A 14,742-nucleotide genomic window follows, 5' to 3' on the forward strand; every position below is an offset into this window, starting at 1 on the left:
CCTTCAGAATGGGAGAAAATAATAGCAAATGAAGCAACTGACAAAGAATTAATCTCAAAAATATACAAGAAACTCCTGCAGCTCAATTCCAGAAAAATAAACGACCCAATCAAAAAATGGGCCAAAGAACTAAACAGACATTTCTCCAAAGAAGACATACAGATGGCTAACAAACACATGAAAAGATGCTCAGCATCACTCATTATCAGAGACATGCAAATCAAAACCACAATGAGATACCATTTCATGCCAGTCAGAATGGCTGCGATCCAAAAGTCTACAAGCAATAAATGCTGGAGAGAATGTGGAGAAAAGGGAACCCTCTTACAATTTTGGTGGGAATGCAAACTAGTACAGCCACTATGGAGAACAGTGTGGAGATTCGTTAAAAACTGGAAATAGACTGCCACATGACCCAGAGATCCCACTGCCGGGCATACACACCTAGGAAACCAGAACTGAAAGAGACAAGTGTACCCCAATGTTCATCGCAGCACTGTTTATAACAGCCAGGACATGGAAGCAACCTAGATGTCCATCAGCAGATGAATGAATAAGAAAGCTGTGGTACATATACACAATGGAGTATTACTCAGCCATTAAAAAGAATACATTTGAATCAGTTCTAATGAGGTGGATGAAACTGGAGCCTATTATACAGAGTGAAGTAAGCCAGAAAGAAAAACACCAATACAGTATACTAACACATATATATGGAATTTAGAAAGATGGTAATGATAACTTTGTATGAGAGACAGCAAAAGAGACAGATGTACAGAACAGTCTTTTGGACTCTGTGGAAGAAGGCGAGGGTGGGATGGTTTGGGAGAATGGCATTGAAACATGTATAATATCATATGTGAAATGGATCGCGAGTCCAGGTTCAATGTATGATACAGGGTGCTCGGGGCTGGTGCACTGGGATGACCCAGAAGGATGGGATGGGGAGGTAGGTAGGAGTGGGGTTCAGGATGGGGAACACATGCACACCCGTGGTGGATCCAGGTTAATGTATGGCAAAACCAATACAATATTGTAAAGTAAAAAAAAAAAAAAAGTCCATGTTAATGAAATATTACAGTAGATTTCTAATTTTTTAAAGATAACTCCTATATGATATAGATAAAAATGAATACTGTAAACTGTAGTGTTAATGTCTTACCACAAATTAAAAATTGAAGCAGAATGGTTTTTTCTTCCCATTTAGAGATGCAAATAGCCCTTTGAACATTCCCTTGAGGACAACAAAATCTGAGTATGAAGATTAAATTTTTAATTTTACCAAATGACAAAATCAAACATCTTGATAAAATTAACATATTCAAGGAAAGTAGCTTAATTCAAAAAGTTGAGCAGAATCATCTTTTCTATTATATTTACTGGCAAATACATACACACTTATATGAAGATAATTGCTAGAAAACTTAAGGAGGATGAGGAAACATTAATGTATACTACCGGCATGGTACAGATTTTGACGGTTTGCGTATTTGCTGGTACAGCTGGCCTTGAAGTTATGTTACTTGTGGTCTCAGTTCTTGTTACAGCTTGCTGAGGAGATACCAACATCAGCTGACCACTGTTACTTTTGATCAAAACGGTTCCTATAGGTAACAGAAAACAAAATGTCAGCTAATAAATGAAGCATAATCTTTATATATTTTGTTCTCCCATTTCTTTCAACGCTGTAAAATGCTCTGATTAAGTGAATAGTTAGTACATACTGAATTCCATGTCTACTAATTACAATATATAATACAGAAAAATGCTGTTACTCAAAGCTATATATTAAAAGTCTAAACGTATGGGTGAGATACTCCTGAAAGAGGCGAAACACTTTTCCTCATGACCTCAAACTATTTATAAAGCTACAGTTAAGACAGTATGGTAACAACACAAGACTATGCAAACTGACCAATGGGATAGAAAATCCCAAATAGCCTCCATATATGTCATATAAAATTTTTCCAAGGGTACTGCAGATCAGTGAGACAAAGAGCTACTATATAATTAGTTACTTATATGGAAAAGATGAAATGTTCCACACCATGCACAAAAACCCAAGGACATCAAGGATACAAGAATAAAAACTTTTAACCTCTTAAACAATCTAGAAAACTGTCATTCTGAACTTGGAACAGGGAAGAATTTCTTACTAAATAAAGCTTGATACATACCACTATATTTTTAAAACTTTTGCTTAGCCAAAGATACCATGAGATAAAAAGACAAAACACAAAATTGGAAAAAATTTTAGTTCACATATATTCAAAGAATGAACATCCAAAATGCACAAAAGAAACACAGATACCAACGACAGGGAAAGGTAAATTAAGACCAGAGTGAGATGTTAAAGCATCTGCCTGCAATGTGGGAGACCTGGGTTCAATCACTGGGTCAGGAAGATCCCCTGGAGAAAGAAATGGCAATCCACTCCAGTATTCTTGCCTGGAGAATCCCATGGACAGAGGAGCCTGGTGGGCTACAGTCCACGGGGTCACAAAGAGTCAGACACAACTGAGCGACTTCACTTCACTTTACTTCAGGCAGACAAAAATTAAGAAGTCCATTGACAATATTAAGTGTTACAGAGATGTGTAGCAACAAAAACTCTTAAAATCTTGAAGCTGGTAGTATAGTTTGGTACAACTGTTTCATTTAACTCTACATGACTGTGCCAAACTGGTTCCCATTTGCATACCCTCTAGCCCAGTATTTCTATTGCAAAGAAATTCTTGTCCATGTAAGTAGTAGGTACAAGCAAGAATAGTCATAGCTGGAGTTCCATTCCTGGAATGGCAGCACAAAGAGCTCCATAAAGCCATTCCCCAGCAAAATAAGCATAACTGGTGAAAATTATTTTTAAAAACAACTATTTAAAGTCTTCAGAAATTGCCCAAAGGCATACAGAAAATGACTAGACAATTTATTAAAGAGAATCTACTAAAACTCAGTAAGAACAACAAGAATCTGCGGCATCTGAACCATGACCCACCCCTCTCTCTTCTCAGTTTAGGCAACGTGGCCAAGGTAGGGTGTCCCTCTCTCCCAAGCTTCCAGTTGAGGGCTATGTTACTTTCCAGGGACAGTATCTTGCATCTCTGCCACCTCAAGCTGAATACAGAAGAGAATAAATTGGAGACAAGTGCATCCAAAGGTTTCCAGGCTTCTTGTTTTACTCATGCCTACTCATAAAGGGAAGGCTTGACTTAGAATACTTGGGCCCCCATCACCCTCACCCCAGCTTTTCATGGGGTGGGAGTTCCATGATGGAAGAGATAAGCAGAGCAGACTAGAGGTCACCACCCAAGCCCAGTACCCCACTTCTAAAGCAAAGACATCACTTAGAAAAGAAGCATGCCACTGTCCTAAGTACCTGCTCCAAATGTCTCCCAAGAGAAACTGAGTTTATTTCACAGTGTGGGAAAGGTCAAACTAAGGGCATTCTCAAATACAATGAACAATTAAAAGAAAGGGTTCTGGTATCTTCCTAACAGATACAAGCTATGCTAAGTCACAGGTCTATCTCTGGTCTACCACAGAGAGCAAGATAAAGAAACAACTAAGAAGGGCCCTACTGGGGTCAGAACCTCAAGTAATGACCTCAAAAACTACTTCCTGTAGATGAGTCCATGTTTAATTGAATTAGACTGTGAAGCTAGTCAGGCCTTCGGGTGCTGCTGAAAACAAGAAGGTACTGGCAGTGAGTGGAGTCTAGGCATGATACCAGCAGAGGCAGAAAGCTTAACAGAGCTATCAGAGAAAGAAACAGTCAAAAAGAGCCCTGTTGAAACCTCTGTCATCCCAGGGAGGCTGTGCTTATGCCTAAAGCTGTGTCCTCTGAGGGAAACAGATCTCATTAAAATAGTTCAGCCAGACACTTAAAAAACAAACAACAATAATCCACTCAAGGGAGTAAAGACCAATACCTCAAGTCACTCTGTTAATTTTTAAAAAATATTTATTTATTTGCCTGTGCTGAATCTTAGTTGCAGCATGTGGAATCTAGTTCCCTGATCAGAGACTGAACTCAGGCCCCCTGCATTGGAAGCATGGAGCTTTAGCCACTGGAAGTTTCAATATATTAATTTAAAAATTATAGGACATGCAAAGAAAAAAGAATGACACACAGAGAAAGGCAGGCAACAGAAACCACCTAAGAGTGAAACCAGATGTTAGATTTAACAAAGACTTCAAAGTAACCGTTATAAATATGTCAAAAGACTAAGGGAAATCATGCTTAGAGAAGTAAAGGAAGATATGATGATGATTCTTTCATTAAGCAGAGAATACCATTAGAGAAACAGATATTACAAAAAAAAAATTCTGTAATTATAAGGTACAAAAACTCAAAGAAAAATTTCACTAGAGAGGATCAACAGCAAACTTGAATGAGCAGAAGATAAGTCAGTGAACTTGAAGATGGTTCAATAGAGATTACACAATCCAAAGAATGAAGAGCAAAAAGAATGAAGAAAAACGAACAGAGCCTCACAGAAACCCGGCACAGTGACAGGCACATCAACACAGGCCTAATGTGAATACCAGAAGGAGAGGAGGGACAGAAGCAGGGAGGGAGAGAGGGAGAGAAAGGAGCCGAAAAATATCCAAAGAGATAATGGCTAAAAACGTCCCAAATTTGGTGAAAAATAATCTAAACAAACTCTTAAGTCTTGAATTGGCCAAATGGTTCATTTGAGTTTTCATAAGATGGAAAAACCTGAACAAACTTTTCGGTCAACCCAATAAGATAAATGCAAAGACACATCATGATAAAAATATACAAAGACAAAACCTTGAGAACAGTAAGAGAAAAATATACAAGAGAACTGCGTTAACAGGATTAACAGCTAACTTCTGATCAGATCAGAAACAACGGAGGCCAGACATCAGGAGTATGACATATTCCACTTGCTGGGGAAAAAGAAAAACAAAAACAATTATCAACCAACAATCAGATATTTATTGAACATATCTTTCAAAAAAAGGAGACAAAGACATCCTGGATTGGAACTGACATATACACACTACTATATATAAAATAGATAACTAACGAGGACCTACTGTATAGCACAAGGAGCTCTACTCGATACTTTGTAATGGCCTATATGGGAAAAGAATCTAGAATCTGGACATATGTGTATGTATAACAGATTTACTCTTCTGTACACCTGAAACTTACACAACACTGCAAATCAACTATACCCCAATAAAAAGTAAAAAAAAAAAAAGAAAGAAAGAAAAGACATCCTCAGATAAAAACAGAGGACTGGGTGCTAGCATCAGACAGAAAATACTAAATTAAGTTCTTCAGGCTGACAACAGTAAATCCCTATATTTTAAAAAGTAAATCCCTATATTTTAAGAGAAGGATAATTTAAAGTAATAGCTTTATAACCTTCTATCTTAAGACACTGGGAAAAAACTAAACAAAAATGACAGCAAGCAGATGAAAGAAAATTAAATAAAGATTAGAGCAGGGTCAGGAGAATTGAGAATAGAGAAACAACTGAGGGAAAAAAAATCAAAAGTTGGTTCTTTGAACAGATCAAAAAACTGACAAATCTTGACCTAGATTAATAAAGAAAAAAAAGGAGAAAAGGCTCAAATTGCTAAAATTAGGAATGAAAGAGGGGGTATTACCACTAATCTTACAGAAAGAAGGATTCTAGTTGAATGTTATCACCAACTATGAACCAATAAATTAGATAAATTATATGAAATGGACAAATTCCTAGAAACATAATAAACTACTAAAACTAATTTAAGAGAATGGGCAACCTGAATAGACCTCTAACAAACAGATTGAATGAATAATCTAAAATAGTATCCACAAGATAAGCTCAGTTCCCCATGGCTTCAATGATGAATTCTATCAAATATCTAAGGAAAAATAAATCCTAGGTCTTCATAAATTCTTCTAAAAACAGAATAGAAAACATGTATCAATTCATTCTGTAAGGTCTGTACCCTCATATGTACACCAATGCAAAAATTTTCAACAAAGTACTAGCAAGCTAAATTCAGCAACATATAAAAAGTGTTATACCCCATGATCAAGTGATACTTATCTCAAAATGCAAGGTTGGTTTAAAACTCACAGCTAACACCATACTTAACAGTGAAAGACTAAATTCTTTTACCCTAAGATCAGGATTCCTGAGATGAGGAACGCGACAAGGATGCCTACAATCACTAACACTTAACATTATACTGAGAGTTCTAACCAGGGAAATGATACAAGAAAATAAAAGGCATCCAAAAGAGACAGTAAAACTATCTATTCACATATATCATGATCTTGTATATAAAAACCCAAACATCTATTAAAAAAAATCCAAACATCTATGAAAAAAAGCTATTAAAACTAATAAATGAGTTCAGCTAGGAAGCAGGATACAAGATCAATAAACAAGAATGCTGTATTTCTATACATTTTCAATGAATAATTGTAAACAGAATTAAGAAAAAATTCCACCTACAATAAGATAAAAAATAATACACTTTAGGAATAAATTTAACCAAAAAAGTACAAAAGCAATATCTGGAAACTATAAAATGTCATTTAAAGAAATTAAAGATCTAAAATAAATGGAAAGATATCTCATGATTGTGGACTGAGAGACACACCTACTTTGCAAGATTGTTAAAGAGATCAAATGAGACAATACTTCTGAGCAAATTTATGAATTTTAAAGTTATCAGTAGTAGTTGTTATTAATGCTGTAAGGGTAAATGTGAGTCAAAGCCCTTGGATTTCACAGCCCTTGAAATCCAAACTGTGGCTGGTACATATGGTGAGCACTGAAGGTGACACAACTTGCTCAGTTGTGTCAGATTCTTTGCAACCCAATGAACTATACAGTCCATGGAATTCTCCAGGCCAGAATACTGGAGTGGGTAGCCATTCCCTTCTCCAGGGGATCTTCCCAACTCAGGGATCGAACCCAGGTCTCCCACAGCGTGGGCAGATTCTTTACCAGATGAGCCACCGGGTCACTGGTGACCACTGAAGACAACTGCCAACTCTTTCCATGGTGTCCAGGAGTACTGGGACAACCATAGCAGCAGATGATCATGTAATATCCCTCTGATAAAGCTGGGGTGAAAACAAGAGCCACAAGTTTATCCAGGTACTGATTCAGAGTTCGAGAAAGATGCAAAACCTACACCATGTCTCACGTGAAGGAGTTGATATAAAAGGACCTGATCCATTTCACCAGCAACTTTCACAAACTTCTGTACAGTAAGACGATGGAAGCAGAATTTATGAAACACAGTTCATAAAAGAACTGTGACATAAAAAAAGCAATCAAGTCCTTCCTCATCACTTTCAAATACATGATAGAAGAGGCACAGGATACCAAAAACACAAAGAGCCACAGTCTGGTCTGAATCCCACAAATTCATAAAAGAGAAAAGACTGAAGAGATTACCAAAAATATTCCACAGAATAATCTTCAGGGCTTTGCTACAGTTTCTTTCATTTCCTCACAATGCCCCTCTTTTTGTTTCCAGCTCCTGCTCCCAAGAAAAACCTGTGGTACATATGTACATTTTAAAAAAATAGTTCAGTTCACAGAGGACATTTTGAAGTAAACAGAAAGCAAACAAAGAATTCATTACCTTGGAAAAATCAGAGCTGACTCCTATGTAATTTAAGTATCTTTGAGTAATCCTCTGCTAATCCTTGGCCTATAAAAGAACTAGTACAAGACTGATAAACTCTTTAAAACATTAATCAGTGTCCAAATGTTATTTTAATCAGTGTTTCTATGTCCTACGAGAGTGCAAACCTGAGTATGCTATACTTGAGCAGAAATTCCAAAAGCTGCCCCTCAAAGTACCATCCTATCTCCTCTCTAAATAACTCCTAAAGATAATTTATCTCCTCTCTTTTGTGGATGTTTCTCCCACAGCATGGGCTTCCCTGGTGGCTCAGCAGGTAAAGAATCCGCCTGCAATGTGGGAGATCTGGGTTCGATCCCTGGGTTGGGAAGATCCCCTGGAGGATGGCATAGCAACCCACTCCAGTATTCTTGTCTGGAGGCTCCCATGAACAGAGGAGCCTGGCAGGCTGCAGTCCATGGATTCGCTAAGAGCCGGACACGACTGAGTGACTAAGCACAGCACTCCCACGGCAAAACAAGTGTTAGCGTGGTGCATACTTAAGCTGTGGTCCTGGCTTGCTACTCTTTTGCTCTAGCAAGTTTCAGTTTTGGTTTCTCTGTGTAATAAAAAGATTAGGCTCTAAAATTCTATGCTGCTGCTGCTAAGTCGCTTCAGCCGTGTCCGACTCTGTGCGACCCCACAGACAGCAGCCAACCAGGCTCCCCTGTCCCTGGGATTCTCCAGGCAAGAACATTGGAGTGGGTTGCCATTTCCTTCTCCAATGCATGAAAGTGAAAAGTGAAACTCAAGTCACTCAGTCGTGTCTGACTCTTGGCGACCCCACGGACTGCAGCCTACCAGGCTCCTCCACCCATGGGATTTTCCAGGCAAGAGTACTGGAGTGGGGTGCCATTGCCTTCTCTCCTAAATTCTATAAATCACCTTTTAACATTGCTACTCAGGAGGCATATCATACATGCACAATGGTAAGCACAGTGCTGTGGAAAGAGTCAAACAAAGCTGGATTCAATTTTCCTCTGATATCTATGAGTTGTCTGGCACTGGACAAATTATTTACACTTAGAGAACTTTTTCCTTATTTGCTATCTATTTTGACCAACAAACAAAATAATGTAAATGTATAAGAAGAGGCCAGCGACATAATATTGTATGTCAACTTTACCTCAGTTTTCATAGCACAGTATGTTCTCAATAAGTGATCAGGTCCCTCTCACCAGCAAGTTCCCACTTTTGAAAGTTTTCCTCTCAATACTTTTTGATCATTTCTAAACAAACTTTGGTGACTAGATAGGAATTTCATTTTTAACAAATCAGGAGTACTTCATCTAAACAAATTCATAGCTACTTTATAAGAGGGTATGTAGGGTGATAATTTAGAACCAGCAGAAAATATATTCAGTGGAACTGCTTGATTGAAATGTACAGGAGCTGCCAGGACATCCTGGCACAGCAGAAAGCCACATCAACGAGTCTGAGTCCCAGCATTCAGAAGGCCAGTACTGTCTTCCCGAGATGACTCCTAAGCCACAGAGGTAGGCTTATTTTCTTTATTTTAAACCTCCAAGTGGACACAGTCCTAGGAACCAGTATGGATGAGGTGGATCGCACAGCCTAAATTACTGTGTGATATTGATCAAAGTATTAACGTATATTTTAGTGTTCCTCTTGTAAGATTTTGTTCATTTTACCAATTGAGGGGAGACCTCGAAACTATATGTGAGTAGCAATGTTGACTAAGAGCACTTTGTGAGCACGCCTGGGTTTACTTTTTGTTGGAATTTGTAGACAGTGAGAAACTGACATCAGCTTTTGAGAAAGATAATTTTTCCAACTGCACAGTAACCCTGTATAGACGTTAAGAAAGAAAAAAAGCAAGCCCTGCAGGGACTGGTTAGCCGGAAGCAATGTCCTACAAAAGACTATAGTCTCTGTCCACCTAGCTCCTGTGTTCTCTACAGGGTTAATTTATGATGATTCTCTTAATAGATGATGTCCTTTCAAAACATTTAAAAAAAAAAATGTATCCAGTGGAGCACACAGTCTTAAGTGTAAGTACCTCCTGTACCATACAGAACTAAAACACAAGTTCATCAGAAGTTAAGAACTAATCTTTCCACAATGTTCCTGACCAAACAGAACATTAGTTACAAAAGAGGCCTCCTCATTCTGCTTAGGGGAAACTGACATCCTGTGAACCAAAAGGTTTCCATTTCTTTACCACCTCTGCTGGTCAGAGCTCCCACTGCTGCTAAGCAAAACACAGAATACAATAAAATTACTAGCAGAATTTTTTCCCAAAGAGAAAATGTGCCTTTTCCTTCCACAGAAATTCCAAGTGACTTTCACTGGAGGCAAGAAAACAAGATAAAATACTTACACACCTTCCAGCATATTTACAATATGTAAGTCATCACAAAGCAAAAACTTTGCCTCAGTCAAGAAAAACAGCCCTACAGAGTAAACTTTAGTATAAAAAGTAGTCACAGGCTCATTAACTGCAGAATTCACACATTGCTTCACAAATAACCTTCTGGCTCTGACCTGTCAACTCTGGCAGGTTACAATCATCACACCTCTTTCTAGTAAACATATTTAGGCTTGCTTCAGTTTAAAATTCTCTTTCGGTCTTAACGCACAAGAACCTTTTAAAAACACTTAAAAACACACACACACACACAGTAATCTAAGTGTGTGGATATAAAAACTGATCTTTTCTCCATACGAAATAAAACTTGAAGGAATCTCTATCTTCCCGCATCTAAGAGCGAGCGAGTGCCTGAAAGGCCCTCTCGAACATGCTGCTCCAGCTTTTACTGTGGCCCCTTAGGTGAAAAATGCTTTCCTTACATATGAAAAGAAAAACTATGCAGTAAGGACTCAAAGAGGTTATCTCCACTGTCAAGCCAAATCACTGCCCCGCAAAGTCGAGACGTTGAAAGGTTCTCTGGGCTGAGTGTTTTGGAACTCCCAGCGACAAGCCGCGATCGGGGCTGCGACGTTTCCCCTGTCACAGCCGGCTGGCCCGCTAAAGCTACGAAGGTGAGCCACGTACCTGGAGGAAGCTGAAGATTAGCAGGCAATTGGATTGTGGTGGTGTTGGGGGCTTTCACGGCGACGATCTGAGGAGATGGTAGACGAGGGCCGTTGCTGAGTTTAGGAAGGGCACTGACAGGGGCCACTTTGGTCACCAGGGTCCCTACGGGGGACCGCAGCGGCTGGGACACCGAGGACTCTACGCAGACACTGACAGGAGCCTTAGTCACGGCGCCCAAGGCCACCGGAGTGCTCTCCACCCGGACAGGCAGAGCCGCGGCGGGGGCCATGGTCACAGTCCCGGAGGCGCCCACACCGGCGGGGGGAGCGGCGCCGGCCGGCTCCGTGAGGCCCGCGGGCATCCCCCCAGGTGGATCAGCGGCAGCCGCGGCGCTGCCGTTCCGGGAGCAGAGGCGAGGGGAGGCTTGACAAGCGGCCGCCGACTCCGGTGCAGTTCCAGCTCCACAGCATCGCTAGGGAGAGGCGCCGGGGCCACGACACAGGAGTCAGTGACCGACGCCGAGCTGGACAGCAGGACCCCGGCGTCCTGGACCTTCCTCCCGTCCGCGCGGCCCCGCCGGCTGCCACACCTGCTCGGCCGCTTCCTCGGCGGCGCTCACACGTGCGCCGGCTCAACCCGGCGCCTCAGCCCCGGGACCAGATGCAGCGGAGTCCGGCTGCGCGGCTCCCGGAAGGGCGTCACGTCGGCTCCCACCTCCCACCGAAACTCGGCGCGGCGGATCCCCCGCCAGAAATTTCAAACCTACGAACCCAGAGCGCCCCAAAGCCCCCTACGCGCGCTCCGCACGGCCCCGCCGCGCGGCCACGCCAGCCATGTTTATATAGCCACGCGGAGACCTCGCGCACGCGCACAGGCCGCCGCCGCCGCCCCGGGCTTCCCCCGGAATCCGGCCGCGTGATTGGCCGCAGACTGGAATCGCGCTCGTGACGTCACTAGGGACGGCTCCAGAGGGCGTTAGACTCTTCTCCGGAATCCGGAGGAAGGTGGGGAGAGTTGCCAAAAATCCACCACGTGGGAAGGGCCGACCGCACTTGGAAAACTGCGGCATCCGCGTTCTGCTTTCTCCTTGGAGTCTTCAGTTGCGTGTTCCTTGAGGAACGAAGACTGTGTTTCCCACAAGCTTCTTTTTAAGGAAACGATGTGGAGGACCGATTCCAGAGAGCAGTAACAGTAAGAACTCAGTCATGCTTTCTCAGTGTTTTTCTGCGGGTTTAGCTCCAAAAGCATCGCTAGAATGAGCTTTACGTTTGACACTTCAGGGGTGCGGGGAAACTTGATGTCCCTTTTCTTTTTCTTAATGTTTAAGCGTGGCATATAATTTTACAGTTGGTAAAATGTGTTTATTTTCGTATAATTAAAGTTGAACTGACCCAAGAAAAAAATCTTTTTCTTCTCGGAGCTGCTCTACCTGACTCTTTATCACTTCTGCTGCTGCTAAGTCGCTTCAGTCGTGTCCGACTCTGTGCGACCCCATAGACAGCAGCCCACCAGGCTCCCCCGTCCCTGGAATTCTCCAGGCAAGAACATTGGAGTGGGTTGCCATTTCCTTCTCCAGTGCATGAAAGTGAAAAGTGAAAGTGAAGTCGCTCAGTCGTGTCCGACTCTTAGCGACCCCATGAACTGCAGCCCACCAGGCTCCTCCGTCCATGGGCTTTTCCAGGCAAGCGTACTGGAGTGGGGTGCCATTGCCTTCTCCGCTTTATCACCTCTAAACATATTTAAATTGTTTATGTGTCTGTCTGCTTCAAAACTGGGACAGTGTCTTTTGATTCCTACATCGTCACATTCTAGTGTTTAGATTTTAAGTGCTGTGTTATTCTTTGAATAAATCCAAAGTGTGTGGTGAATGAATCAATAATACAATCAAATACGGAAAAACGTTCCCCTTAGATCTAATCAGAGAAGATGCCTTGATTTCACGCTACTGTCCTCATAATTTTGTGTTTTTAGGTACCTGTTCTATACTGAATGAGATTATAAAAGGCATCCTGACTTTTGCAGCTTCCAGTTCTCACCCTCCTAGTCTGTTCCAGAGAACAGGATCTACTTCCAGTCCAAACACATCAATCGCTGAGTTTGTCTTCTCCTGTTATCTCAATCAGTCCAAATCAAGAACCCTTCTTAAGACCCAAGTCAATTACACCCTTCCCCATTTTATGAAGGCTTACTTGATCACTTACCTTATATAAAACTCCTCCAAGTGGAGTTGAAGAGAGGAAAACTGGATTTATTGAGCACTTCTTGTGTCACAGATATTTACATTTCCTTCTTGCTTTCTTCCTTTCCTCTTCCTTTAACAAAAAAAAAAAGGGCAAAAAACTTCATTTTACTGGCTTAAAAACTGCAAAGGAGTAATTTATCCATGAAGCTGAGAATTTAACCAGTCTGTTTGATCCCAAAGCACATCTCTTCCCACTACTCCGCTAGTGATTCTTGTATCCCATACACATAACTCTTGGCAAAATACATCACACTAAAAAGGTATTTAGTAAATATTTGCTAAGTAAATTAATTAAATGGAGCCATGCAATATTTTCTGGAAAAGGAAATGGCAGCCTACTTCACTATTCTTGCCTGGGAAATCCCATGGGCAGGGGAGCCCATGGGAAGAGTTGGACATGACTAAGTCACTAAGAGGGGGTTGGAAGAGTGGGACACGACTTAGTGACTAAACAACAAAAATGCAACATTTTCAGGGAAGCAAAACCACCTAGTTCATATGAATCTTAGACCTGCTCTTTCCACGCTGGACAAATTGTTCAGCTGAAGAAAGGGGGTCCGTTTACTCTGAGAACTACCCTTTTCTAAAACTCCATTCCCCACCCTCAACTCACATACTGTATTTAGGTATGTAAATAACTTCCATCAAGTTACAAAGAGACCTGACTGAGGAAGTATACTTTCTCTTTAAGGTGACCTTGGACATTTCTTTTTTAATTGTTTACATTTGCTTGGTAATTTGCTGCACTAATGAGAGCTTTAATTTTCTACTCAAAAATTTACTGCTCTTTACCCAGTTCTAGTAACTGCAATACTTGTCCTGAATTTGGAGTTTAGCAATAATTTGTGTTTATTACATTTCCTTTCTACAGAAGTTTATCATAATAAAACAGTACATATAGGGAGGCAAAATGCATTCTATGTAAGAAAAGAAAAATGTAGGGGGAAGATTATATCTTAATTTTATTAGATATGATTGAGTACTAACACTTTATTAGATTTAGCTGTTAAAATATTTGTGAAATTAAAGATGTTCAAATTCAAATTAAAGATGAACAAATCCTTGTTCATTTACCTTAGTCCAGTGTACTAATCCAGAGAAGGCAATGGCACCCCACTCCAGTACTCTTGCCTGGAAAATCCCATGGATGGAGGAGCCTGGTAGGCTGCAGTCCATGGGGTCGCTAAGAGTCAGGCACGACTGAGCGACTTCACTTTCACTTTTCACTGTCATGCATTGGAGAAGGAAATGGCAACCCACTCCAGTGTTCTTGCCTGGAGAATCCCGGGGACGGCAGAGCCTGGTGGGCTGCCGTCTATGGGGTCGCACAGAGTCGGACACGACTGGAGCGACTTAGCAGCAGCAGCAGCAGCAGCAGCAGTGTACTAATCCCATTCATGAGGGTTCCACCTTCATGATTTAACACCTACCCAAAGCCCCGCCTTACTAATACCATCACCTTTGGGCATTAGGATTTCAAGATATGAGTTTTGGGGAGGTACAAACATTCAGATCATGTGTGTATGTGCCCAGTCACTCAGTTCTATCCAACTCTTTACCACCCTGTGGACTATAGCTTGCCAGACTCCTCTGTCCGTGGAATTCTCCGGGCAAGAGTACTGGAGTGGGTTGCCGTTTCCTTCTCCAGGTGATCTTTCCAACCGAGGGATCAAACCCATGTCTCTTCTGTCTCTTGATTTTGCAAGTGGATTGTTTACCAGTGTACCACCTGGGAAGCCCTTGAGTGTGCATGAATGTTTAGTCAGTCATGTCTGACTCTGCAACCCAGGGACTGCAGCCCACCAGGCTCTTCTGTCCATGGAATTCTCCAGGT

The 14,742-nt window shown here is 41.4% G+C and overlaps 1 protein-coding gene across 1 annotated transcript in view; it reads right to left on the reverse strand.

Moving 5' to 3' along the window:
• TAF4B (TATA-box binding protein associated factor 4b) overlaps positions 1-11,500 on the reverse strand; it is a 102,837-nt gene extending 91,337 nt beyond the window's left edge. Inside the window, exons 1-2 of the mRNA XM_013974329.2 lie at positions 10,685-11,500; positions 1,459-1,604 (exon numbers count right to left, since the gene is read on the reverse strand). Coding sequence (XP_013829783.2) covers positions 1,459-1,604; positions 10,685-11,027 — 489 coding nt within the window. The 5' untranslated portion in view covers positions 11,028-11,500. The remainder of the gene's footprint in view (positions 1-1,458; positions 1,605-10,684) is intronic.

The sequence above is a fragment of the Capra hircus genome, chromosome 24 (genome assembly GCF_001704415.2).
Source record: "Capra hircus breed San Clemente chromosome 24, ASM170441v1, whole genome shotgun sequence".
NCBI classification, from domain to species: domain Eukaryota; kingdom Metazoa; phylum Chordata; class Mammalia; order Artiodactyla; family Bovidae; genus Capra; species Capra hircus.